Here is a 24108-nt window from a genome sequence, read left to right as displayed (position 1 = left end):
CCAGCTGGTCCCACCATGGCCCCCTAAAGTACACAGGATGAGTGGTGGTGGTTCTCAGGGGTGAGGGGAGTTGCCCAAAGTCACAGGGTTTGTGACGCTGGCCCCAGTGTCCCAAGCTTGTAGAGTCTAAGAGCCGATCTTGCCGAGGCAGGGGCCTGGCCCATTGACTTGGGACTCCAACTAAGAAAACTCTCATCCTCTTCTCACTCATCTCAGATAAATTTTGTTAAGTCAAAATAAAGAGGATGAGATAGGAAACAAGCATGAGAAAAAATTCAAAAATTAAAAAGGGAAAAATAAAAGGACCCATCACGCTACAGACAAATGAAAATCAGAAAGGGAAATTTTAGGTCCAACATCAAACAAGAGCAGGGTGGCTGGGCATTCCTGGTGTCATGTGGGTCCAGCCCTTGGTGGCAGGGTCACACCTGGTAGCAGGCCAGGCCATAGGTTCCCTGGCTGACCTCTTCTCTGAACACAAAGAGCTGCAGGAGGACAGAGGCTGAGACCCAGCCAAGGCTCAAGTCCAGGCTGGTCTGCTCCAGGGCCCGCTGGACCACGATGATTCTCAGGAAGGAGCTGACTTCCTGCTGTCCTGGAGGCCCACTTTCCAGCTTCAAGTCTAACTTCCATCAAACACCCACTCCTCCCAAACACAGCAGTGACTCAGAGGAGCCCTTTCACTCTTAGGAGCCATGAGGTGGGGAGAAACACACAAGAGGGGAGGGAAGGCTGGGCCAGACTCAGTCATGAGCCCTCCTGAAAGGGAGGGGGTGGTGAGTTGGGGTGAGGGGGCCAGTCACAGGGGACAGGAGCTGATAGACTCAGGGCAGTCTATATCACTGACAGGGAGTGGGGCCAGGAGGTCTGAGTCCCTTCTCACTGGGGAGAGTGAGCACTGGAAGAGGCCGGCTCCCGTCTGGTGGCATCTCTACTGGGACACACTGCAGGTGTTTGGCAGGTCACTCTCCTTTGTTGCTATTCTGCAAGCAGGGACATGAAGAATTGCCATGTGCCCTTCACAGGCTGCTCCAAGGAGGAGATGAGCTTATACCTGGTCTTTGTATTATACCTTTTTAAAAGGCTTTTATAGCATCTGTCACTAACATAAAGATTTGACAAAAGATTCCAAAGAAAGGTACTGCCATCTTCAAGAAAGCTGTCCTGGTGTAGTGGAAAGGGGTAGGGAGGGCACAGAAGAGAGGAAAAATCTGGGCACGGCCAGGCACGGTGGCTCACGCCTATAATCCCAGCACTTTGGGAGGCCGAGGAGGGCAGATCATGAGGTCAGGAGATCGAGACCATCCTGGTTAACATGGTGAAACCCCATCTCTACTAAAAATAAAAAAAATTAGCCGGGTGTGGTGGCAGGCACCTGTAGTCCCAGTTGCTCGGGAGGCTGAGGCAGGAGAATGGTGTGAACCCAGGAGGCAGAGCTTGCAGTGAGCCAAGATTGCACCACTGCACTCCAGCCTGAGCGACAGAGCGAGACTCCATCTCAAAAAAAAAAAAAAAAAATCTGGGCGCACATTATGGGATTCACAGAGAATGAGCCAGATGCAGGTGACACTCCTCCCCTCCCACTTCCTCATAGCCTGGCTGAGGTGCTGAGACTCAGGCGGGTCACAGGACAGAACCAGGTCAGGCGTGGCCCAAGTGTAGGAGAGCACCTGCTCATGGGACTCTGAATGTGAGTCCCTGAGTTCACCAGGATCCATGACACATGCTTGCACATACCAGGAAGGGCAGGAGGAAGAGCATGGCCAACAGAACAGCCTGACTAACTCCACGGACATAACTGTTTTGCTCACCTCTGTATTCCCAGTACTTACCATAGTTTTTGACCTATAGTCAATGCAATACATATTTGTTAAGTATGTGGATGACTGGCCCTGGGCAAACTGTCTGAGCATCGTCAGCTACTGGGCGAGACTAGAGTGAGTGACACAGTCTTAGAGAAAATAGCCGAAGTCTAATGGTTCATAAGCTCCCAGAGCGGGAAATAGTGGCTGAGCCGAGGACTGGGTCTCACGAGCTATCAGTGAGTGAGATATCACAGGCCACCAATGGCAGTGCCACTTAGAAAATACAATGAGTTGGCCAGGCGCGGTGGCTCAAGCCTGTAATCCCAGCACTTTGGGAGGCCGAGACGGGCGGATCACGAGGTCAGGAGATCCAGACCATCCTGGCTAACACGGTGAAACCCCATCTCTACTAAAAATACGAAAAAAAAAAAAAACTAGCCGGGCGAGGTGGCGGGCGCCTGTAGTCCCAGCTACTCGGGAGGCTGAGACAGGAGAATGGCATGAACCCGGGAGGCGGAGCTTGCAGTGAGCTGAGATCCGGCCACTGCACTCCAGCCTGGGTGACAGAGTGAGACTCCGTCTCAAAAAAAAAAAAAAAAAGAAAATACAATGAGTTGGGGTAAGGAAAGAGCTCAAGTTTATTCAGTGTCTATTACACTGTGTACTAGATCCTGTGCCAGAGACTCAGATGCCACCTTGTTTAGCCTCCCTGGTCCTAGGAATCCTGCTGTGAGCTCCACTTTACCCATAAGAAAGCTGGAGAGCTGGAGAACTGAAGTAGCATCTTTGTGGCCTCTGAACAGTCAACAGTTAAGCCAGGCTCCAACCCTAAAACAGAGGACTCTAAAGCCCTCCACAGAGTCACCAAGACTGCAGGGGGATAGGACACACGGAGGAAGAAGGGTCAAGCAGGGCACAGTGGCAGGGAGAGCAAGAAGGGGAGTCCAGCCCTGGCATGAGTGTGAGAAGCTGCAGCTCAGAGCCCCCTGGTGGAGCCCCTTCTTGGGCAGGAGTGTGGCACATTGCAGCCTCTCAGCACCCAATGGCCTTGCTGCCTCAATGCCCATCCATGTGGCACCAGGAGAGGTATCCCAGGAGCTGGACAGGTTCGCAGGGCTGTACAGAGAGCCTTGGGAGCCACCCGGTCTGACATCGAGTGCGAGGCCCTAGCCAGGGTGGGTGGTTCTCACTGGCAAAGTCTTCTTCCCAAAGGGTGAAATCTGTTTTCCCAGGACTGCCCCCAGTGGTCTGTCAGGGCCACAAAGGCCGTCTCTCTGTGCTGGCCTGGCGGCCCTGGTGCACTCCCCTCCAGGCCTCTCTTGGACCCCGTCCTGTCTTCCAGTCCCTTCCCGCCTTGGCTGTGCTCTTCCGGACAGTTCTGGTTTGTACTAATTCCCTTCACAGTGAACTTTGCTGGAGTTCTGCCAGTAAGTTAGGTGTGTGGGAGTCCCTCTCCTCTCTGGACTTCTGTTTTCTATAAAGTGAGAAGGGTGGAACCAAGGATCATCAGCTCCAAATTTCTACAACTCTAAAGGACAAAGGAGGAAATATACTAACATGTTAACAGTGGCTATCTCGGGATTGTGGGCTTATATTCCTCTTTTTGGATTTCCATATCATGCACTACCTCTAAACAAATAAATGTCTAAGAGTCCCTACAGAGGAGAATCCCTGCTCTGCGATCCATCCCCCACAAGGTGTGGCGGGTGCGGGGTAGGCAGGGAATGGCGTGGCTCCTGTCTGAGGTAATGCATTAATTTATACAGCCAAAGGCAGGCAGACGAGGTGAGGCACTACTGACCCCTCCTCCTGACGAAGGCCTTCCTCTTGCCCACCCCTGAACATTTATGAGGCTCTGGGACACCAGCCCCCAGCTCCTCTTGGATGGAAGGGATGGGCTCAGTTTCCAGTTAGTCTCTATGGGAAAGGCATCCCCTGGGGCTCCTGAAAAGATAGAACCTGAGATGCTAGGAGTGCCAGAGACAAAGGATCCAGCACTTGCTCAGTAATGCTTGATGGAATTTCTGGCCAACAAACGACAGCCACCTGGTCTGAGCTGGGCAGAGTCCCAAGTCCTTCTAAGGCCTTCCTGCTCTGCCATCTTTCTGGCTGGCTCCTTTCCCTCTTTCCAGAGGGTCCCCTCATTTTACAGTGAGATTGGGCCATCCCCGGCACACGTCTCCCTCTTGTTACAAGGCCCTGCTTTCCTCACAGGTGCCATTCCTATCACCAAGCGAACAAGTGTCCAAGCAAGGATGGAGTCTGTGAACTGGGCTAAGCTTGGTCTGGCCACTATCTTTACCGTCACCTGGCCAAGGCCATACAGGAGTTGGTGGCAGAGCTGGGACCAGAGCCCATAACAAATGTCTCCTGGCCCAGGGCTCTGTCCACCCCAGTGCACTGATGCTCTGCCCTGGTTAATAAACAAACAGCTCTGCATTTGTCTTTGGGAAACAACGGCAGCTAGTGTTTAACCCTATCCTCAAGCTCAGCTCAGGAGGAGACAAATACCCGACTGTCACCCTCCCTATTCTAGTCACCCTCCCTATTCTAACACGAGCTTTAGACAGCTTAGTTGCTTGCTTAAAGGAACCCGGAGTGAATTTTCCAGTCTTTCCGGCTGAGTCCTTACCACATGAATTTAGGCTCAAACAGGCTGATGTGTCTTACTCAGATTACCACAGCCAATGACCCATGAAATCCTGCAACAGATCCTCCTACCTAAGCCCCGGCCCTGGGCTTAGCAGAGATAGCTCATGGTGACCAACAGGTAAAGCTGTGTCTAGGAGCTCAGGGTCTGAAAGACCTGTCAAGCTGGAAGGTCATCACTTACAGATATGGGGATGGCACTTCAGAAAGTGGGGGACTGACCAGGGCCACAGTGGGAAGCACCACCAGCCCTTGCAGTCATGCACCAAAAAGGAGACACCGGAGAGGAAAAGCGTTTGAATTCTGACAAAGGACAACAGGGGGCCTGGTGCTGCCCATGTACCGGTGAGCAGCACCCCTTGTGTAGAGGGGTCCCGAGTCCCAGGGAAGGGCAGGGGCTTGCCCAAGCTCACATTCACACTGGGGAAAGCAGGGCTAGACTCAGTCTCCAGCCTCCAGGCCAGGACACCCCACTCCCACTGGCTTGGGCCCACTAGGCTGTGTTCCTTAGGGGAGTTGTTTTCCCTGTAGAATATTTTTTCTCTCTTCCTAATATGCTTATTTCGGCACATAAAACTAACCTTAAAATGAATCTCAAACAGAACAAGTTGCAATAAAAATCTGCCACATCTTAAGCTTAATGGTTTACAGAGCATCACTGCATTTTTTTTTTTTTTTTTTTGACTAATCTGCCCAATCATCCATGGCTGGGCCTATTACCCCCATTTTATAGGTGGGGAAACTGAGGCTCGGAAAAGCTACCCAAGGTCATGCGCCTCCAGTGAACGGTGCTGCTGGAACAGAAGCTCAAGTCTCCCAGTACCCAGCTGCTGGTTCCACCCTGCCGCTTCCGCAAGGATGTCATTGCAAACCCCGTAGTTGGTCAGTGACAGATACTCGCCCCAAGATCCAGCACTCCCACTCCCACCCCCGGAGCAGGTGGGAGTGAAAGGAGAGGCCCAGGAGGAGCAGGGAGGAGAGAGAGGGGCTCCCGTCACCTACAGCTCACTCTGCAAAGCACGGTGCAGTCCCAATGGCAGAAGCAAAAGCAGTGGAAAGCCCACTCCCTGCTGACCATCATGGGCAGGGCTCCGCGGCACAGGCCAGGGGCACCTCTTACACTGGGCCACTTACCTCTTCCCTGTCGCCTGGCTGGCGCAGTGGGAAACTGATACGCCATCCAGCCACCAAGTGGGCTTCCCCCCTCAATCTTTAATGAGGCTGCTCAGCTAACCTATCAGAACCTTCCTGCCCACCTGACTCCAGCAAGCTCCCAGGGCCCTGGCCCTGGAGGACTGTCCAGACCCCTCGTGGGGCCCGGCTCACAGGCCTCGGTGACACCAGGTGTCTGCCAAGAGACACTCCCTAGGCGGCACTCCTCTTAACCCTGTGGGCAATGGGATGGAACAGAGTAGGTGTGGCGTCAGAAGGGAGCAAGTGTGCAGAGAATGCCTGTGAGGCATGCCTGAATTTGGCACCACCCCAAACTTTGGTATGGGAAACCCAAGTTGGCACCCTCTCACAGAAGTAAGGCCCATTTGATTCCCCCCGGCCTTCCTTTGCTCGGCCCTCTGCTGGACTCCATGAAATGCTTCCTCTCCTGCAAACTGTCTCTTAGGAGCATCCTCTCTGGCCTGTCTAGATCCAAACCTCATGCTCTCACTTGGAGAGTTTTCCAAGAATCTCCAACTGGCCCCTCTGCCTCCGCTTATCCCATTGAGTCTGCTTACAGAGTCAATTTCAGAAAGCACTGGTCTTCCAGGCTATTCCTTGGCCAGGAAACTACTGTGGTTCTCCACTGGTCCACATGGGAACCTTGGGATTGGGTTCATTCTTACTTTGGGATTGGAGGCCTCTCAGGCTCCAACTTGCCTGTCCTAGTGTCCTGACTGCTGCTCCCAGCCAATCCCACCAAACCTCTCTCCTCCCTGAATGTCCCAACTCCCTTAGCACCTTCTCTCAGGAATACCCATCATTCCCTCTTTGCTTCCCTGGAATCCAGTTCAAATAGGCAAAATACACACGGATTTTAAGAGCACAACACTGGACTTCAAAGGAATCCCCCCCTCCACCCCTCACAATGGCTGCCTTGTGGGGGGCATCTGGAGCTTGGGACCTCATTCCTTCCTTGATTTCCCTCCTTCTGGCCCAAATCCTTCCCTGACACGATGAACAGACTGATTCTAGCGGGCCTTGTGACCCTGGGCTGGCTACTCACTTCCTCTCACTGGGACTTAATTTCCACACCTGAGGGGCTAGAGAGGAAGCATGAGGAAGAAGATGACAGCAGCACCCGCCGCTGAGTGCTCACTACCTGCTGGGCACTGTTCTGAGCACACAGACTGGAAGCCATTTAGAGTTAAATCTGAGTCCTGGCTCTCACTTGCTCTTTGACCTTCCTCGCAACTCCAGGCATGAGGTTAAGCCCTGGGATGTTATGCTCAAAGCCTGCCCTTCTAGGCCTGGTCCTGCTTGTTCCTCAGCCCTCCCTTTCTCTTCTCCCACATGCATCCAAGATGGCAGCACTAGGTTCACATGCCTCTGCGTCGTTGCCTATTTTGCTTCTTTTTGGGCTACTCTTCTAACTGGTGAATGTCTGTCCAGCCCCTTTAAGACTCAGATCAGGCATGCCTGCCCTTGGGGCTCTCCCAGTAGCTCTCCCCTTCACCACAGCCGCCCCCGCAAGAAGCCCTGTGTTCTCTCCATCACAGCATAACATACACTGTATTGACGAGGCTCTCTCTCCACCCGGCTGTGAGCTCTGTGAACACAGGGACCATGTCTTATTCATCTTTGTGTTCTGGTGCATGGCCCAGAATAGATGCTCAGTAATTCACAGATGGGGTCATAGCTGTGGATACAAATGCTCCCCTGGAACTTACAATCTAGAGAGGAGAGATAGGCAACAAATAAAGATACAACATGTAGGAAGAAAAACACAGCAGAGAATGAGAATTAAAGGAATGTGTGTGGGTCGTTCTTAAGACAAACTGTGATTAGGTGGTATAAGCAGAGGCCTGGATGAAGTGAGGAAGGAGCCCTGAGGTTTTGGGGAGAAAACATTCTGGGCACAAGGGGCCTTGGGTGTAGAGGCCCTGAGTTAGGAGCATGCTTGGCACATCTGGGGCATGGTGTAACTGGAATGAAGGAGAGGTAGAGAGTAGGAGAGGAAGTGAGTTCAGAAAGATAGCATGCCGGGCTACGCAGGCCTTGGTAAGGATGTGGACTATATTCTGAGTTAAGCTAAAATCCTAGAGAGTTCTGGGCAAGGGCTGATGACCCGACTGAGAGGTGAAACGCAGTCTGCTTGCTGTGCAGGGAATGGACCAAAGTGGGCTAAGCACAGGAGCAGGCCAGTCAGGCAGTGGCTGCCATGAACCCCCGCTGTGTGGACACCCTGGATGAGCGATGGCAGGCAGCCGACAGGCAGGGGGGCAGGGCCTCAAACACTCACAGCCTGTCCACTCTCAAACTGGAAACTGTATCTCAAGTTCAGCACTTGGCTTTCTGAGTCTCCAGGTTATCTACCAAAATATTTGAGCTGGCTCTTATCCTATATGAGCTGAAGCTGGCAGGCTACTTGTAAAACTCATTCCTTAGGAAAGAAATGATACATGCTACGTGAGGAAAAAAGAAAACAGCTATGAATGAATTCTTCCCTCACTTTCGAAGATGTGGGTATGTGGCTAGAAAGATGGGTCAGGTTAAATGTTTATAACAATCAACCTCTGACCAAGCTGGGTTATGGTTTAGAAAGCTGGAGGGCTGCCAGCTGAGCAGCGTCTTTTGAGAGGCAGTCTGCTCCACTGGGCAGAGACCTGGACTGGAAATCAGGACATCTGGGCTCTGGGCCTTGAGTTCTGCATTTACCAGAGTGGCCTGGGGCAACTTTCTTAGCACTGTGAGCCTTTGTTTCTTCCTTCTTAAAATGGAGAAAGTAATTCCTGCTGTCTCCCTGCAATCTCAGGGGGATGTTGTGAAGGCCCAGGGAGCCGAGATCCAGGCACAAGAGCATCCAGGAAGAGGTTTGTTCCTTTCCGTAAGGATTATATGGCTTAGCTCCGGGGGGTGGCACACCAGAATGAAATGACTCTGGCTACAACTGAAGGGTGAGATCCCAGTGTCTAGGGCCTGGGCACTCCAGGAACAACCTACATTCATGATGCCATATGCTTACAAATCACAGTCCTATCTATTTTATCATTTGAGCCTCATGACAACCCTGTGAGGTGGCTGTTACACCCATTTTAAAGATGAGGAAACTGGCCGGGCACGGTGGTTCACACCTGTAATCCTAGCACTTTGGGAGGCCAAGGTGGGTGGATCACCAGAGGTCAGGAGTTCGAGACCAGCCTGGCCAACATGGTGAAACTCTGTCTCTACTAAAAATACAAAAATTAGCCAGGCGTGGTGGTGCATACCTGTAGTCCCAGCTACCCAGGAGGCTGAGGCAGGAGAATCACTTGAACCCAGGAGGCAGAGGTTACAGTGAGCTGAGTTCGCGCCACTGCACTCCAGCCTGGGCGACAGAGCAAGACTCTATCTTAAAAAAAAAAACAAAAGATGAGGACACTAAGGCTTAGAATGGTGAAATGGCCTGCTCAAGGTTTCACAGCTGCTCCATGTGACAGGGTGGAACGGGCGCCTGGAGCTAGCTAGGGCATGGTACTACTCTGTCACCTGCCCCCAGAATCTGTGCCACTTCTGTCAACCTCTGTGCTGACCACGGCAGGCACACCTCAGCTGGCTGCTTTCTGAGCCCCACCAGGAGGCATCAGGAAGGTGCTCGTGAGGCAAGGCTGGGGAATGAACCACCACCTATCTCGAACCCTGACTGGGCACATGGCGCCTGGGCTGTATCTACGGAAGACTAAAACTCCAAAGGAATCTCACCAAGTGTTAGGGAGATAATCCTGGGACTGGTGGAAGGAGGAGACCTCTCTTCTCTGGGATGTAAACTGCAATAAGCCAGCAGCTCTTTTGAGGATAATGGCAGCAGCAGGATGCGGGCGGGATGCTCTGAAATTAGGGGCCCCGTGAGGCATGCGCAGTACCGCCAATGCACAGAGGGAGATCCCCAGGGTACGGCAGAGCCTCTTCTCAGACCTTAATTTGAACTTCCAAACCACTGAGATCTGCTGGTGCCATGGTCCTCCTCCTCATCAGATCCCCTCAGCCACCCCCAGCCCTGCAGGGCCCAGGTTCAAGCCCCGCTTCCCTCAGAAAGCGTTCCCTGGCCATCAGGATCCAAGCAGCCTGGCTTCCCTCTGTGTCCCAATGTGATGGCTGCTGGTACCACCACAGGAGTTGATATTGTTAGTCACTTTTTTTTTTTTTCCTGAGACAGGGTCTTGCTCTGTTGCCCAGGTTGGAGTGCAGTGGTGTAATCACGGCTCACTGCAGCCTCAGACTCCAGGGCTCAAACAATCCTCCTACCTCAGCCTCCTGAGTAGCTGGGACCACAGGCACACACCACCAAAACTGGCTAATTTTTAATTCTTTTCTAGAGACCAGGGTCTTGCTATGTTGACCAGGCAGGTCTTGAACTCTTACACTGATGTGACCCCTGACCTCCTAAAGTGCTGGGATTACAGGCATGAGCCACTGTGCACGGCTGATATTGTTAGTTACCTTTGCAAGTAATTTTTTTAAAAAAGAGTAACTTCAAACTGTTATAGTAATTTAAAGGTGACAAAGAATGTTTACAAACATCATCTCATGGTTCCCTCACAACAACCCTGTGAGGTGGGTCTGATTCAGCCATTTCACAGATGGGGAAACTGAGTCTTAGAAAGGTGAGTCACATGCCCAAGGGCGCACTCCTGGCACAGCTGGTACTGGAACCAGATCCGAGTTCATGTCCGAAGTTCCTTCCACACTATGTACACCTCAGGGCCACAGCAGCTGAAGGCCCTTCCACAGGCTGTGGCTGGAGAAGTCGTGCTCCTCTGTTTGGGGTGGTGGTAAGTAGGCCAAGGTGACGGGTGCGATTTCTGTGTGAGACAATTCCATTAACCATGTCCCTCAATCACAGATAGCACCCCTCACCTTGAGCCCAGTTTCACAGGCTGGCCAGCAAGCGGTCTTGGTTCAGGAACTCCGTCTTAGTCTGGAAAGAAGGGCGCGATGGCAGGAACTGTCAGGCTACGCAAGGCACACAATATGACATGGGCACAAGCTGGGAGCTCGTTCAGTCACCAGATGCCTCTGATGTATCAATCTCTCTTCAGGGCTCCCAAGACACAGAGACAGACACCTGCCCTCGAGGAGCTCACAGTCTAGACAAACAAACCCAGGGTCCAAACAAATGGGACAGCAGCAGTGTACGCGGAGTGGGAAGGGGTGCCTGAGGTCTCCTGGGGCACCGGGAAGGCTTCACAACAGCAGGGCAAAGGCTGAGCAGAAGGAGACCAGGAGTATGGAGAGAACGTGCATGAGGGCAGGAGCAGGGCCCTTTAGATGCAGCCCAGGGAGGACAGACTGAAGAAAGACAAGAGAAGGTGGATGGGTTACAACCCCATTACAACACTTCAGGTGACAGTGGGAGCCAGTGAGTCAGAGGGACCCAGGGCTCAGGCCAGTGCACAGCCTTCACTGCTGGACATGGTCCCACAGGACCTCAATGCTGAGCTGGGGCCTGGGCTGAGTCAGGAGACAGGACTCCAGGCATGGCAGCCTCTGGGTCCTGGTGTGCTCCTACAGCCAGGGATGGATATACTGAGAGCTTATAAGGCAGACAGCGTGTGGGTTTTTGGGGTCCAGAGACTAAGATGTAACTTTCCGAATTTCTAACCTGACTGGATTCATGCAGTGGGAATAGCAGGACATGCCAAAGTGGCAGCTGACTGTCAGGACAGAGGCAAAAATAAAGGCCTGCGGGAGCGCAGGAGGGAGTGCAAAGTCACGGTGCGGGCGGGCGGTGGCTGGAAAAGGCTCCATCTGTGGAGCCACATTCTGACAGGACGAGTGAGATTTTAGAAGTGTGGGGAAAAGTGAGAGGGGAAGAAGGGCCAGGGGCACAGGAGAGCCTGAGTAAGAGTGTGACTGACGGTGCGACTTGGGTAGCTGTTGGCATGGAGGTGTACGAAGGCCCTGCCTCATCCAACATCTGGAGCCCTGGAGTGAGAACAGGGGTGGGTAAGTAAAGAGACACATCCAGCTTTCAGAAAGGGGCCGCCAGAGGGCAGCTGGGAGCAGGTAGGAGGCCAGGGGCTTGCCGTCCTGTTCCCCTCAGGCAGGGCCAAGCTAGGCCTGCTTTCTCTCGGGTGGCACAAGGTGTCAAACGGCCTCGGCGGCCAGGGAGATGAAGACAGTCCAGTACTTCCTTGTCTTTAGGGGAGAAAGAGAGGTAATTTCCAATGGAAAGAGGTTCATGAGAAGCAAAATTCAGCCCCACCTCCAAGAGCTATGAGGTTTAACAACCTTCCACTCCCCTCCAAAGAGCACATGGAGCTGGGCCTGATTCTTCCCGGGAAGGCCTGTCTGTAAGTCCCTTTCCTGGGCTCTTTCTCAACACTGTGCTGAGGTTGCAGCCATTGGGCCACTGGGCATCGATGAAGGCCGTAAGAGGTTGAAAAATTGGGAAAACATTTATTATCCAGCACCAGGAGCTTCATATTTTGAAATATACCAATGATGTTATTACACCAAACCAAGTAGGAAAAGGATGTACATTATGCTCCAAGAGCCAAAGAGAATAAGCACTTCATCTGTGTTTTAAGTCGCCTGGATTCCCACTAAGCTATGGGGTTTTTCTTTTTCTTTTCTTCAGAGTCTCACTGCATAAAATCAATGAAGAACTACTCTGGCTGCATCAGGGTGAGGGCCCTGGTATACCTTGGTGGACCCCTGGAACTCCTCAAAATAGCCAGTTTGAAATCTACTGCATTCAACCCCCAAACTGCAAATAAACTTGCCTTTGACCACACATGCTTCTGTCCCACCCCCCACCCAATCCAGCAGCAGAGGCACATCTGACAAGATTTCATTAGTGAGAACCAAATCGGAAGAAACAGTCAAAATCTAGTCACTCAACCCTCTCCGTACCAGCACTGTTTTCCGTGCACCTCGGCCCTCTTCCTAAAGCCTGGTCCTCGGCCTAGAAAAAGTGATCTTTCATGAGGGAATGCTAGCGGAGGAATGCTGGGTGTGGCCACGGTTCTGCCCAGACTTGTCCTGTGGCCTGCACACACCCTCCCCCTCACTGGGTCTTGGTTTTGTCATCTGTAAATGTAAATCCAGTCTCATGACACCCAAGCCTCCTCCCCTGGCTCCCACTCACTGGCCCTACCTGGCCTAGACTATTTGCCATCTACACCAGCAGAGGCTCTGAGGGGGATTTTCTTTAAAATTCACTCCCACTATGTGGTCGAGTGGCATCAGCTTGGGGTCTTGCTTCAAGTGCCACCAGGGCCCTGCTCTCCTGGAGTAATGGGAGACGATGACACGATGACACTGGTAAGTTCTGAGAGGACCTACAGTGGTTTAATGGAAAACTGCTGGATGTGGGGACAAAAAGGGGAGCAGCATGGGGCACAGCCCTGAAGGCCACATATCAGGCACCGGGCATCTTCGTGTCATGTGAACTGCCACCGGCCTCTGGTGTCATTCCATCTGCTGATGGGGGAGGTGACTTGCTCAGGGTCACAGAGACCCAACGTAGCCCGGCTCCAGGACATACACTCTTCCCACTAGACCAAGCTGCTCCCACTACCTTCCTGGCACTGAAGAAGAAGAGGAGCGTGTTCTCATCCCAGCTTCTCTTCCTGACTGGGTCCTATCAGGAAATGGTTTGGGCCAAGTACTCACTTCCTCCCTCTGGGGCTCAGTTTTCCTGGCTGGGAGATGAGACAGACACTGTGCTATCTCCACGGCACTGTTAAGCAACGACCAGGCAAGACACGGATACAACGTAGGAAGGAAGCAGCCCGAGTTTTGCAGAACTTCGCCTCTCTCAGGCCCAGTGGCCCCTTTTTATTATAACATTCTGTAATGATGCTTGTATTATCCTGAAGTGAAATTCATAGACTACATAGCCTACCTACATAAATTAGGAAAAGATCAGTACAACGCCTTACATGTACTGCAAAGGAGAGAGAAAAGAGAAGTAGTCTATAATAACACGTGCACTACAACACATAAAGAACCAGATCCAGCTACACTAGGAGACGGAGGTGGTCCACACCTGCACCCACCCACAGACCCACTGGGAGTGCTGCTGCTGCAAACAGATGTGACGAAGGGGAGGTCTATGGATGACTGAAACGTCACAGTGACGATGCTGGAGATAGGACTTTCCAAAACAGAAAACAACTCTTGGTAAAGTTACAAACAAAATTAAGTATGATTTTCTTTTGATGTATGCAGTAGCTGAATTCCTAGAAAATTCAGCACATACTAAACCTGGTTAAAAAAAAAAGTGCTTTTTCTTAAAACAGAGCAAGCTCTGGCTCAGATAATAAATGAGTTTTTCAACTGCATGTTTTGGTGGGACATGCAAAACAAGACTTCACTGTGCAGGATGATCCTGCACATTGCAATGTGTCTAGCACCCCTGGCCCCGCTGCCCCTAAATCACCAACACCTCTCTGTTTCCACTTTGTCTCTGGTGAGAGCTTCTTGTCTAGTCTGACGTTGCCATTTCAGAGTCTAGAACATCAACACCTACAAAGAAGACAAAACGTAACTGAAGCCACATGCGAGGCAATGGCTGAGTGGGGGCAAGAGCCTCCTCCTAGCTTCCAGGGCAGGTTCTCCCCCTGACTCAAGGAAGCTCATGGAGAGTCAAACTTTCTGCAGAGTTTCAGACACTGTGGCAGGGGAGGCATGTTCCTTATTCAGCTGGGACGTGGCCAAGCGGCTGCTGCTACAACCACTACTACTTACTGCTAGTCACCATCCTAGCCCTTCTTGCCTGTTCTAGGCTGTCTGTCTCAGAATACTTCTACAGCCATCGTCCCCTTGGACTCTCATGCTGCAAGACAAGACATGCCACGGATAACCACCTACATTTCATAGACGAAGAAATCAAGGCCCAAGAAAGGGAAGTGAGTTGCCCAAGTCGCATGCAAAGGAAGAGCACGGCCAGGTCTAGCACCCAGGTCTCTTGGTTCCCTCAACACCATGACCTCTTACCAAGCAGATGACAGCTTACCCAGCACCCTGAAGAAAAGGGCCTCTTGCCTGGTAAAACACTGTGGAGGACAATCAATACTCTGTGTTCCAAATGAGGATACTGAGGCTTGCAAATGTCACTAGACCTGATGAGGTCGCACAGTAAACAGATGGTGGGACTAGGGCAAGAGCCAGGCCTCCTGAGTCTCAGTCTGGAAGGCTAGAACTGCGGTCCCTGTTCTTAGAGGGTTGCTGAGATTCAAAAGGTGAAAAGGTTCGTGTAGTTATCACACATATCCTGAGTCCCTGTGGTGGGTCCCCTCTGTACTTGTTCTAGAGAGGTAGGGATGACTGAGACAACACAGGTTCTGCTCCCCATAAGACTAGCGTGCTAGTAGGGATGCTGATACCAAAGAGGCGTCCTGAATAAAACATGTTAAGTACCACGAAGGAGTAAACATGCAGGGCCAAGGGCACTGGCTGCAGCTGCCCAATAGGAGGCAGTAGGTGGAGCAGCAAGGGTGTGGCCCTGGATGTTGGCATGACCGGTGTAAGGTGTGACTCTGGGGCCCAGTGGCTCTACAAAGCCCTCTGTGAGGCCAGCTCCCATCCCTTCTTCTCCTTCAGCTACAGTAGTAGCTCCAAAGGTTAAAAAAAAAAAAAAAAAAAGTAAAGGGAGGAGAAACTGGATTATATATCCCTAAAACCCTTCCTATCTTTAAATTCACTTGTGACTGCAGCTCAGCGGGGGGATTATTTATCTACACATTTGATCTCACAGTGGAGCTGCCATGCTTCTTTCTCACGTTCCTGCAGTGATTCATCCAGGGAAACTCTTTCTGAAATAGGCACTCAGACTTCTTATAGTTCCAAATAAAGATTATTATTAGGACCGTTAACTATTATGACTATTTTTAATGCATAACTACCTCATCCGCAACATAATGGGAGCTTTGCAAGGTTTATAAAAACCTTGCAAAGTTCTCTGAGAACTTTCTGAGGAGCAGGGAAATGTCTTGGCCCTGGGACCCTCACGCTGGTGTGAAGAACTCCTTATTCCTTAGAATTGTCTCAAATAAACCAAGTGGCCACCTTCACTAATTAGGAGGCACGACCCATAAAATAACTCATGCTTTGAGACAATATTATCCACATGAATAACCAATTGATCCAATATGAGGAAAGGAGCAGCCAAAGCCAGAGATCTGATAAACCATGAAAAGTAATGACTTTCAGCTTTCAGGACCAGATATTACAATAAAGAAAAAGAAAAGTAATGGCTGAAGGTCTGAGAGGAAGAAGATTTAAACCACTACTGTCATAATAAATAGAAGAACTCAAAAGTCAAGTCCCCTGGGGCTGCTGAATGCAGAGGTAGACTCTGCACTTGTCCCCAGCCCAGTGCCATTTGAAAAGGTCACAGTGGGTTTTAAAAAGACAGCAACTATTTGCCAAATACTTACTGGGTGTTAGGAACTGTCCTGAGCACTCTAAAGGGATGATTACAGTTAATCCTCAGAATAACCAACAGGCAGGTACAGGTCAGGTGACTGGGGTACAGGGAGATCAAGTAACTTGCTCAAGATCAGTACATATGCACACACACACACCCCCACATGTATACACAGCCGCTCACATGCACCCTCCTGCAGCACGTGCATGCATATACCCACAGCACACAGGGCCCTGGGCGCAGGGATGTGAAAAACACAGACAGGTGGCACATACCTTCTGCCCTCAGGAGCTTGTATCTATGTACTCAACACTCAACAGCTCTTTTGGGTCTGTAGATGCATCATGCACTGTGATGGGTGCTGGGATCCAACGGGGAACAGGAGCTGCTGTGTCTCTGCCTCTCACAACAGCCTTGTGGGAGACCAAACAGCAGCCGGACCTCAATGTTATAAAGTTGTAAATGGCAATGGGGAGCATGGGGAGCACACAGAAGGAGTGCCTCACCCTGACCTGGGGTGGGCATGAGGGGGGCCACAGAAGTCGTCCCAGAGAAAGGGACACCCAGTAGGAGAGGAAAGATCAGTACATGAGCAGGCAAAATGAAGAGAAAATGGATAAAGAGAGGTAGAAACCAAGTGTCCTGGGAGGCCAAGCGGGGAGACAGAAGTTGAGGGAGGAGGAAAGCTTTGCTGAGAGAGCATTAGGCTGGATCCAGAGGGCTGGGGAGGATGTTGATAAGCAGAGATGGTAAGAAAATATTCCAGGGAGGGAACAATATTTGAAAAGCTTGGTATCCAATCCCTACAGGACGCTGCCTTTTCTACATCTGTCCTTGGCTGTGTGCCTTTCTACTGTTTGTATATTTTTAGAAAAGAAAAAACACAAGCTCATCTGAAAGCTCCCTGTGTGCTCTTGTCATTTTTGGTATCCTTTTCCTTTAAAAAAAAAAAAAAAAAAAAAAAAATCTCTGGGACAATGTAAAATGACAACCTCTCAAGCCCCAGAGCCACGAAATCTTGCCTCTGGTTTCTGTCTTTTTTTTTTGGGACGGAGTCTCGCTGTGTCACCATGCTGGAGTGCAGTGAGGCGATCTCAGCTCACTGCAACCTCTGCCTCCTGGGTTCAAGCGATTCTCCTGCCTCAGCCTCCCAGGTAGCTGGGACTAGAGGTGCACGCCACCATGCCCAGCTAATTTTTGTATTTTTTCTTTCTTTCTTTTTTTTTTTTTTTGAGACAGAGTCTCGCTCTGTCCCCCTGGCTGGAGGGCAGTGGCGCGATCTCGGCTCACTGCAAGCTCTGCCTCCTGGGTTCCCACCATTCTCCTGCCTCAGCCTCCCGAGTAGCTGGGACTACAGGCACCCGCAACCGCGCCCGGCTAATTTTTTTTTTTGTATTTTTAGTAGAGACGGGGTTTCACCGTGGTCTCGATCTCCTGACCTTGTGATCCGCCCGCCTCGGCCTCCCAAAGTGCTGGGATTACAGGCGTGAGCCACCGCGCCCGGCCAGTATTTTTTCTTTTAGTAGAAATGGAGTTTCACCATGTTGGCCAGGATGGTCTTGATCTCTTGACCTCGTGATCCGCCCACCTCAGCCTCCCAAAGGGGTGGGATTACAGGCGTGAGCCGCCGTGCCCAGCCTTTCTGTTCATTTTTAAAAGCAGGTGACAGTACAATGGTGGGTGTCAAGATCAGCAGGCAGCAGAGAAATACTCTGGTTGGAACTGCCCTTTAAGGAGAGAAGAGGAACGGGTGGGTGTGGGCCGGCACGGGAGAAAGAAAATGCCAGTCCTCCCTCTGGCACTTCTGGAGGAATCTAGGTCTCTTAGCTGCTAGCTTGCCCTTCCCCACCATGACACCAGATGGCGTCTCTTTCAGAAGCCAGACGAGGAAGAGCCAAGGAATCTGTGACCCACCAACATGACTCTAGGCGCTGAACAAGAAGTTTCTCCAGCAGAAGGAAAGGTCCAAGGAATGACAAACAAAAATAACAGTAACTCCTAAAATGCAGACAATGCAGACATCACCTGACAGTCAAAGAGGTGTAATTATCCTCTACCATGAGCCTGGAACATACCACATGACATTAGGCTGCCTCCATTCATTTGTGGAAGGAAATACAAGATTGTTTTGTCATTAGAGGATGCACGCGCCTGGGGAGTGGGAAATCATGCAGATATAACAAAAGGTGCAAGGAGGCTGTGTTCCTCCATGCTGTGCTGCATTTGTCAAAGGTACTGATAAAAATAATGGAAAAGATGAAATTGCCTACTAATGTATGAAAAATGTTCATCCTTACCAGTAAAGAAAAATGCAAGTCAGACCGGGCATGGTGGCTCACACCTGTAATCCCAGCATTTGGGAGGCTGAGGTGGGCGGATCACTTGAGGTCAGGAGTTCCAGACAGGCCTAGCCAACATGGTGAAACCTTGTCTCTACTAAAAATACAAAAATTAGCCAGGCATGGTGGTGGGCGCCTGTAGTCACAGCTACTCAGGAGGCTGAGGCAAGGTAGTCGCTCGAACCCAAGAGGCAAAGGTTGCAGTGAGTCGAGATAGTGCCACTGCACTCCAGCCTGAGTGTCAGAGCGAGACTCCATCCTCCCCAAAAAAGAAAAATGCAAATCAAAATGTTTTCCCTTCTCTTGTGTTTACAAAGATTAATGAGAGTATTAACGCCTAGTGCTTATGAAGTCTGAGGGGTGGGCAACTGTCTCTTGCTGGACAGCATGTAAACCAGGATGTTCATGCTAGAAGGCATTTGGCGAGACTTCCCAAAACTTTATTTTCTAATTTCTATTTATTTATTTTTTGAGATGGAGCTTCACTCTTGTTGCCCAGGCTGGAGCATAATGGTGCACATCTCGGCTTACTGCAACCTCTACACCACCTGGGTTCAAGTGATTCTCCTGCCTCAGTCTCCCAAGTAGCTGGGATTATAGGCATGTGTCACCACGCCCAGCTAATTTTGTCTTTTTTTTTTTTTTTGAGACAGTTTCCCTCTCATTGCCCAGAGTGGAGTGCAATGGCGCAATCTCAGCTCACCGCAAGCTCCGCCTCCTGGACTCAAGCGATTCCTGCTTCAGCCTCCCGAGTAACTGGGATTACAGGTATGCACCACCATGCCCGTCTAATTTTATATTTTTAGTAGAGACAGGGTTTCTCTATGTTTGTCAGGCTGGTCTTGAACTCCCAACCTCAGGTGATCCACCTGCCTCAGCTTCCCAAAGTACTGGGATTACAGGTGTGAGCCACCGCACCTGGCCTAATTTTGTCTTTTTAGTAGAGACAAGGTTGGCCGGGCTGGTCTCAAACTCCTGACCTCAGGTGATCTGCCCACCTTGGCCTCCCAAAGTGCTGGGATTACAGGCATGAGCCACCATGCCTGGACCCAAAACTTGAAAAGCACATATATTATTTGACACAGAAACATGCCCAAGGAAAATAACTGGACAAGCATACGAATATGGACACATGAGATACAAAGTACACATACACATAAAAATACAAGAATGCCCTCCACCACATGAGGGTAATCGTGGAAAATGGGACAATCAACATGTTTCCAAGTAGATGGTGCTTACATCATGGCATATCTTTGCATGGTCCTCAGCAGACTACCTTAGCCACATAAATGTTGGAAGGTTCATACTTCCTTTTTTTTTTTTTTTTTTGAGACAGACTCTTGCTCTGTCACACAGGCTGGAGTGCAGTGGTGCAATCTTGGCTCACTGCAACCTCTGCCTCCTGGGCTCAAGCCTCAGCCTCCCAAGTAGTTGAGACTACAGACACACGCCAACAAGCCAAGCTAATCATACACACTGTATGATTTCATTTACATGACGCTCAAAAACAAAAGTGGACTTCGTATCTATTCTTAAGTTCAGGGACTGTAAGGAGGGGCCTTTTGGTGCTGACCACATTTTCTTTCTCGGTCTGGCACTGGGAACCGCGCACGCACGTTTGTAACAGCTCATCAAGCTGCATCTGCGTATCTGCGCATGGTGCTGTCAGTAGACTTGGACCTCAGCTGAAGCAAAAGCTTATTCGTCAGTGGGCTGTAGGACCTCCAGTCCATGCAAAGGAGGCCACTGCCAGCTGAACCAGAATGGACAACTAACTGTTCCCCCTCATGAAAGCTTCAAACCAGGGTACTCTCACATTGTATGCACACATCCAAACTAGCTGATGTCTCCCACCCCTGCCTCAACAAGACACTCATCCAATCCCAGGGGATGTAGGAGGTCGGGTTCTGGATCTTACCATCTGACACCGAGAAGTTATTTCCTCATAATGGGGCATGGCTTTCTTATCTGAAAATGAGGGCAGGATTAACTGAGTTACCTGTGATTCTCTGGTGAATTTAATAAAATAACTAGTAGTTTTTACTTAATTTAAGCACTAGCTCTGAAAGTGCCTTTTTTTTTTTTTTTTTTTTTGCCCTCAAGGTAACTGCATGTACAAGTAAAATAACGCTTAACTCCCACATCCTGGAGGCAGGCAAGGTAAGTTCAGATGGAAATGTTAAACTCAGCTCACGGTTCTTGGGTGGAAACAGTTTCGTAAACATTTGCCGGGAGCTTACGATGCCTGAGGCCCTGTAATCATCACTCAACACTGCCATGGTTAAGATGCTTCCTTACGATGCCATCCAAGTACTAAGCAGAAAGTCCACAAACTTTGGAGCATTGTCAAGAAGGGAGAGCTGCAAGTACCTGCTCTATGCACTACCCATGGGAAGCATGTTCAAAATATGTTCTTTATTTACTTAAAAAAACCACAAAACTCTCCGAGAGAGAGAGAGAGAGAGAGAGAGAGAGAGAGAGAGAGAGAGAGAGAGAGAGAGAGTGTGTGTGTGTGTGTGTGTGTGTGTGTGTGTGTGTGTATGTAAGAGACAGGCTCTCACAATGCTGTCCAGGCTGGACTCAAACTCTTGGACTCAAGTGATTCTTCTACCTCAGCCTCACGATCTGCAGGCATAATGCACCACCATGCCCAGATCTCCTAGAGCTTAAAGCAGGTCCTAAAGCTCCAACATATCAGGCCCTGTACACACCATTTTTTTTTTTTTTTTTTTTTTTTTTCTGGAGAGACAGGGTCTTGCTATGTTGCCCAGGTTGGTCTTGAACTCTGGACCTCAAGTGATCCTTCTGCCTTGGTCTCTCAAAGTGTTAGGACTATAGGCCTGAGCCAGCACGCCTGGTCCCAGGACATATTTGAATGCCACAGCCCTCCAGGTTCTGAGTACTATGTCTCTTCATTTCCCACCTCAATTCTGGTAGCAGTAACAGCAGCAGCAACAATAATGATCGTAATAATACTCACAAATGCTAGCATTGTTACTAGGTCAGGCAACCTAAGAAACATTTTACATTCCAGTTCATTTAAATGTAAAAACAACCCTACATCCCCCCATTTTATAGGTAAGGAAATTGAGGCACAAAAACATTCAGTAACTTCCTCAAGAGTTCCTCTGCTAGCATATGTCAGAACCAGGACTCAAACTGACCAGTGTGACTCCATGCCTGGTTCTTAACCACCAAGTTCTCCCAAGGTAGGCTCTCCAGCCAATGGCGGGACCATAACCCAGGCAATCAAGACACCCATCCTAGGAAAGCCTTGTTTCTCCCTCCAAAGCTACCACTGCCAATGTCCAATAAAAGCCACACGTAAGTTTGCTTCTTTGCTTTAACTGCCCTGCTGAAAAACTTTTTGCTAGCCCCTCTCCCATTGTCTACCCTAAGTATCAAGCCAGCCCAACGTCTTCCAGGTATTTGGGGCCTTTCACTGTGCAAGCCCCAGCGCCTTTCCAATTTCATTTCCAATCTCTTTCCTATCGGTACTCCAGGCCCCAGAAATGTTGCACCGCCCTCTTCCCAGCACACGCGGGCTCACTCAGGCCCTTCTGCCTTTGCTGCTTTTCCTGCCTGCGATGCCCACTCCCGCCTCTGCCTGTGACCTGCTCACCCAGAACGCCGGCTCAGATGGCACCACCACTGTGGAAGTCTCCCTTGGCGGCTCTGACGGGCAGTTACTTACATCCTATTCTGTGGTCCCTAAGTACCTTACATGTACCTTTATTAAAACACTTACTGCAATACATTCCACTTAGCTGTTTGAGAACCTGTCTACCCTGAAAAACTAAGAGCCTTGAGGGGAAGGCCGCTGTTCACTTCTTATCTATTTTGCCTACACAGTTTCTTGCCCTCAGTAAGTATTTAATAAACTTTTGTTAAACATATGAATGAATAATTAAATTTAAAAATAAAGTCTTGATTGTTTTCTTCCATCTCTCTCAAACGATTGTTCTGGAATACGGAAACAGGATGGCAAGTTTAAAACAGATCTGGATATGTGGCTTCAGGGACACATCTGTACAAATCTATATCTCACAAGTGGCAAAGAGATACAAACTCCATTCTTTCCTCCTCTGAACTGTTGTATCTCTAAATCTAGAGGCAGGCAGCAGCTTTCTCTGAGAACACATGCAACCTCGGCTCGATGCAGTGACAGTGCTAGGACACCTGGAGAGCCAGAGCTGTGGGAGGGCAGAGGTAGAACAAGAGAGGGTCTCGGCATCAGGCCAAGACAAAGTCCTACTTACCTCCTTCTTGGGAATTCATGATGTTCAGGGCAAACAGCATTGCATTGGAGAATGTGGTTGCCTCTTCTTTACTTGCAAAGTTTAAGCCGTAGACCTGGCGGGCATCTCGCCACTGGTGGAAGGTTGGCGTGGCCTGATTGTACTTCAGCCCTTTCACGATTGAATAATTGATCACAACCTGGAGGAGAAAGGAGAGAGAAATACGTGTAAATAAATAAAATGTAAGTGAGCTGGAGGGCACTGCGATGGGGCAAGTATACTGTATCCTTGAGAGGACAGGAAGATGAGGATGGGGTTTGAAGGGAAAAGCAGTATCAGGTAGATTTTCAGACCATAATATATAGAACAGTGAGGGTTTGCAAAACCTGTTCTTTCCTTTCACTAACAATGCTATGTAGTTACAACCTCCAGATGAATAGCTGAGCTCGGAGGCAGGTTCCCTGGGCTCTGGTTTGGCCCTGCCTTTCAGCCACTCCACTCATGGCAGTCACTGCACTTCGCTGGGGCTCAGTTTCTCCAGTTATAAGATGGGGATAATAATTTTGACTTTATCAATCTAATGAGGTTACTGCAAAGATCACACTGTGATACGTATCTTATCTACATCTTATTTATAGCTTACCTTCTAGATATAAAGCTCCTAAGGGCAAGCCTTCTATAATTCATATTTATGCCTCCTATAGCCCTCTGCACAGTGTCCAATACTTCGAATGCATTAATAAGTGGGTTATTTGTCGAAAGAATAACTTGGGAAAGTTTATGTACCACACATGTATACAGCATTATTCATACCTTCATTATTACTCAATCAAAAAGCATCAACTACTGCCAGGAGCAATGCCAGGCCCAGCAGGGAAGGATACAGAGACGACAGAATCCAGACATTCAGGTGCTTACAAGCTGCCAGGGGATTCAACACCAGGTCTGCCTGACCTCTAAACTTCTGCTCTTTTAGACATTTAAAAGAGGATTATTTCAAAGTACTTTAAGACTATATTCCTAAGTGGTGCCCTGGAGGAAAAGATGCTGGGGCTGGAGCCCTAATTCTGCTTCCCATCCCTTCTAGCTCAAAGCCACATGATCTAATATCACCACACTCATGAATGATCGGTTTTTTGGTATGTCAAATGGAAAGGAATGTGATATGGCTATGGCATGGCACCCTCACAGTGTGTTGTGAGGATTAAATTACATATGAGAAAGTAACTGACACAGCTCCTGGCACAAGGTAGGCTGTCAGTGACTGAACGGAGAAATATGATGATCTTTATGAATGGAAGCATGCAAGCAGAGTCTGGATGAGGCCGGAGCACCAGCTCTTAGAGACGTCATGGAAAGGATTTTGCTTTAGAAGTAAGTACAAGATGATTTCTCAGATTTTGTCTGGCTTTGAGGTTGCAAGGACTGTGTGATCTGAGGTTGGGGATAACTCTCTCTATGTTGATTTCTCACTTTCCTCTACTGCTCCACACAGCTGTGCTGCTGGA

The 24108-nt window shown here is 49.8% G+C and overlaps 1 protein-coding gene across 7 annotated transcripts in view; it reads right to left on the bottom strand.

The window, feature by feature from the left end:
* The window catches only part of EVL (Enah/Vasp-like), a 183055-nt gene that overhangs the window by 25949 nt on the left and 132998 nt on the right, over positions 1-24108 (bottom strand). For all 7 annotated transcript variants that reach the window (XM_030931636.1, XM_030931634.1, XM_030931633.1 and 4 more), the window contains exon 3: positions 22622-22799. In XM_030931636.1, the coding sequence (XP_030787496.1) occupies positions 22622-22799 (178 nt within the window). The remainder of the gene's footprint in view (positions 1-22621; positions 22800-24108) is intronic.

This window comes from Rhinopithecus roxellana, chromosome 5 (assembly GCF_007565055.1).
Source record: "Rhinopithecus roxellana isolate Shanxi Qingling chromosome 5, ASM756505v1, whole genome shotgun sequence".
Taxonomy (NCBI): Eukaryota; Metazoa; Chordata; class Mammalia; order Primates; family Cercopithecidae; genus Rhinopithecus; species Rhinopithecus roxellana.
Note: the sequence above shows the minus strand (reverse complement) of the source record. Positions and strands in the feature narration are given on the sequence as shown.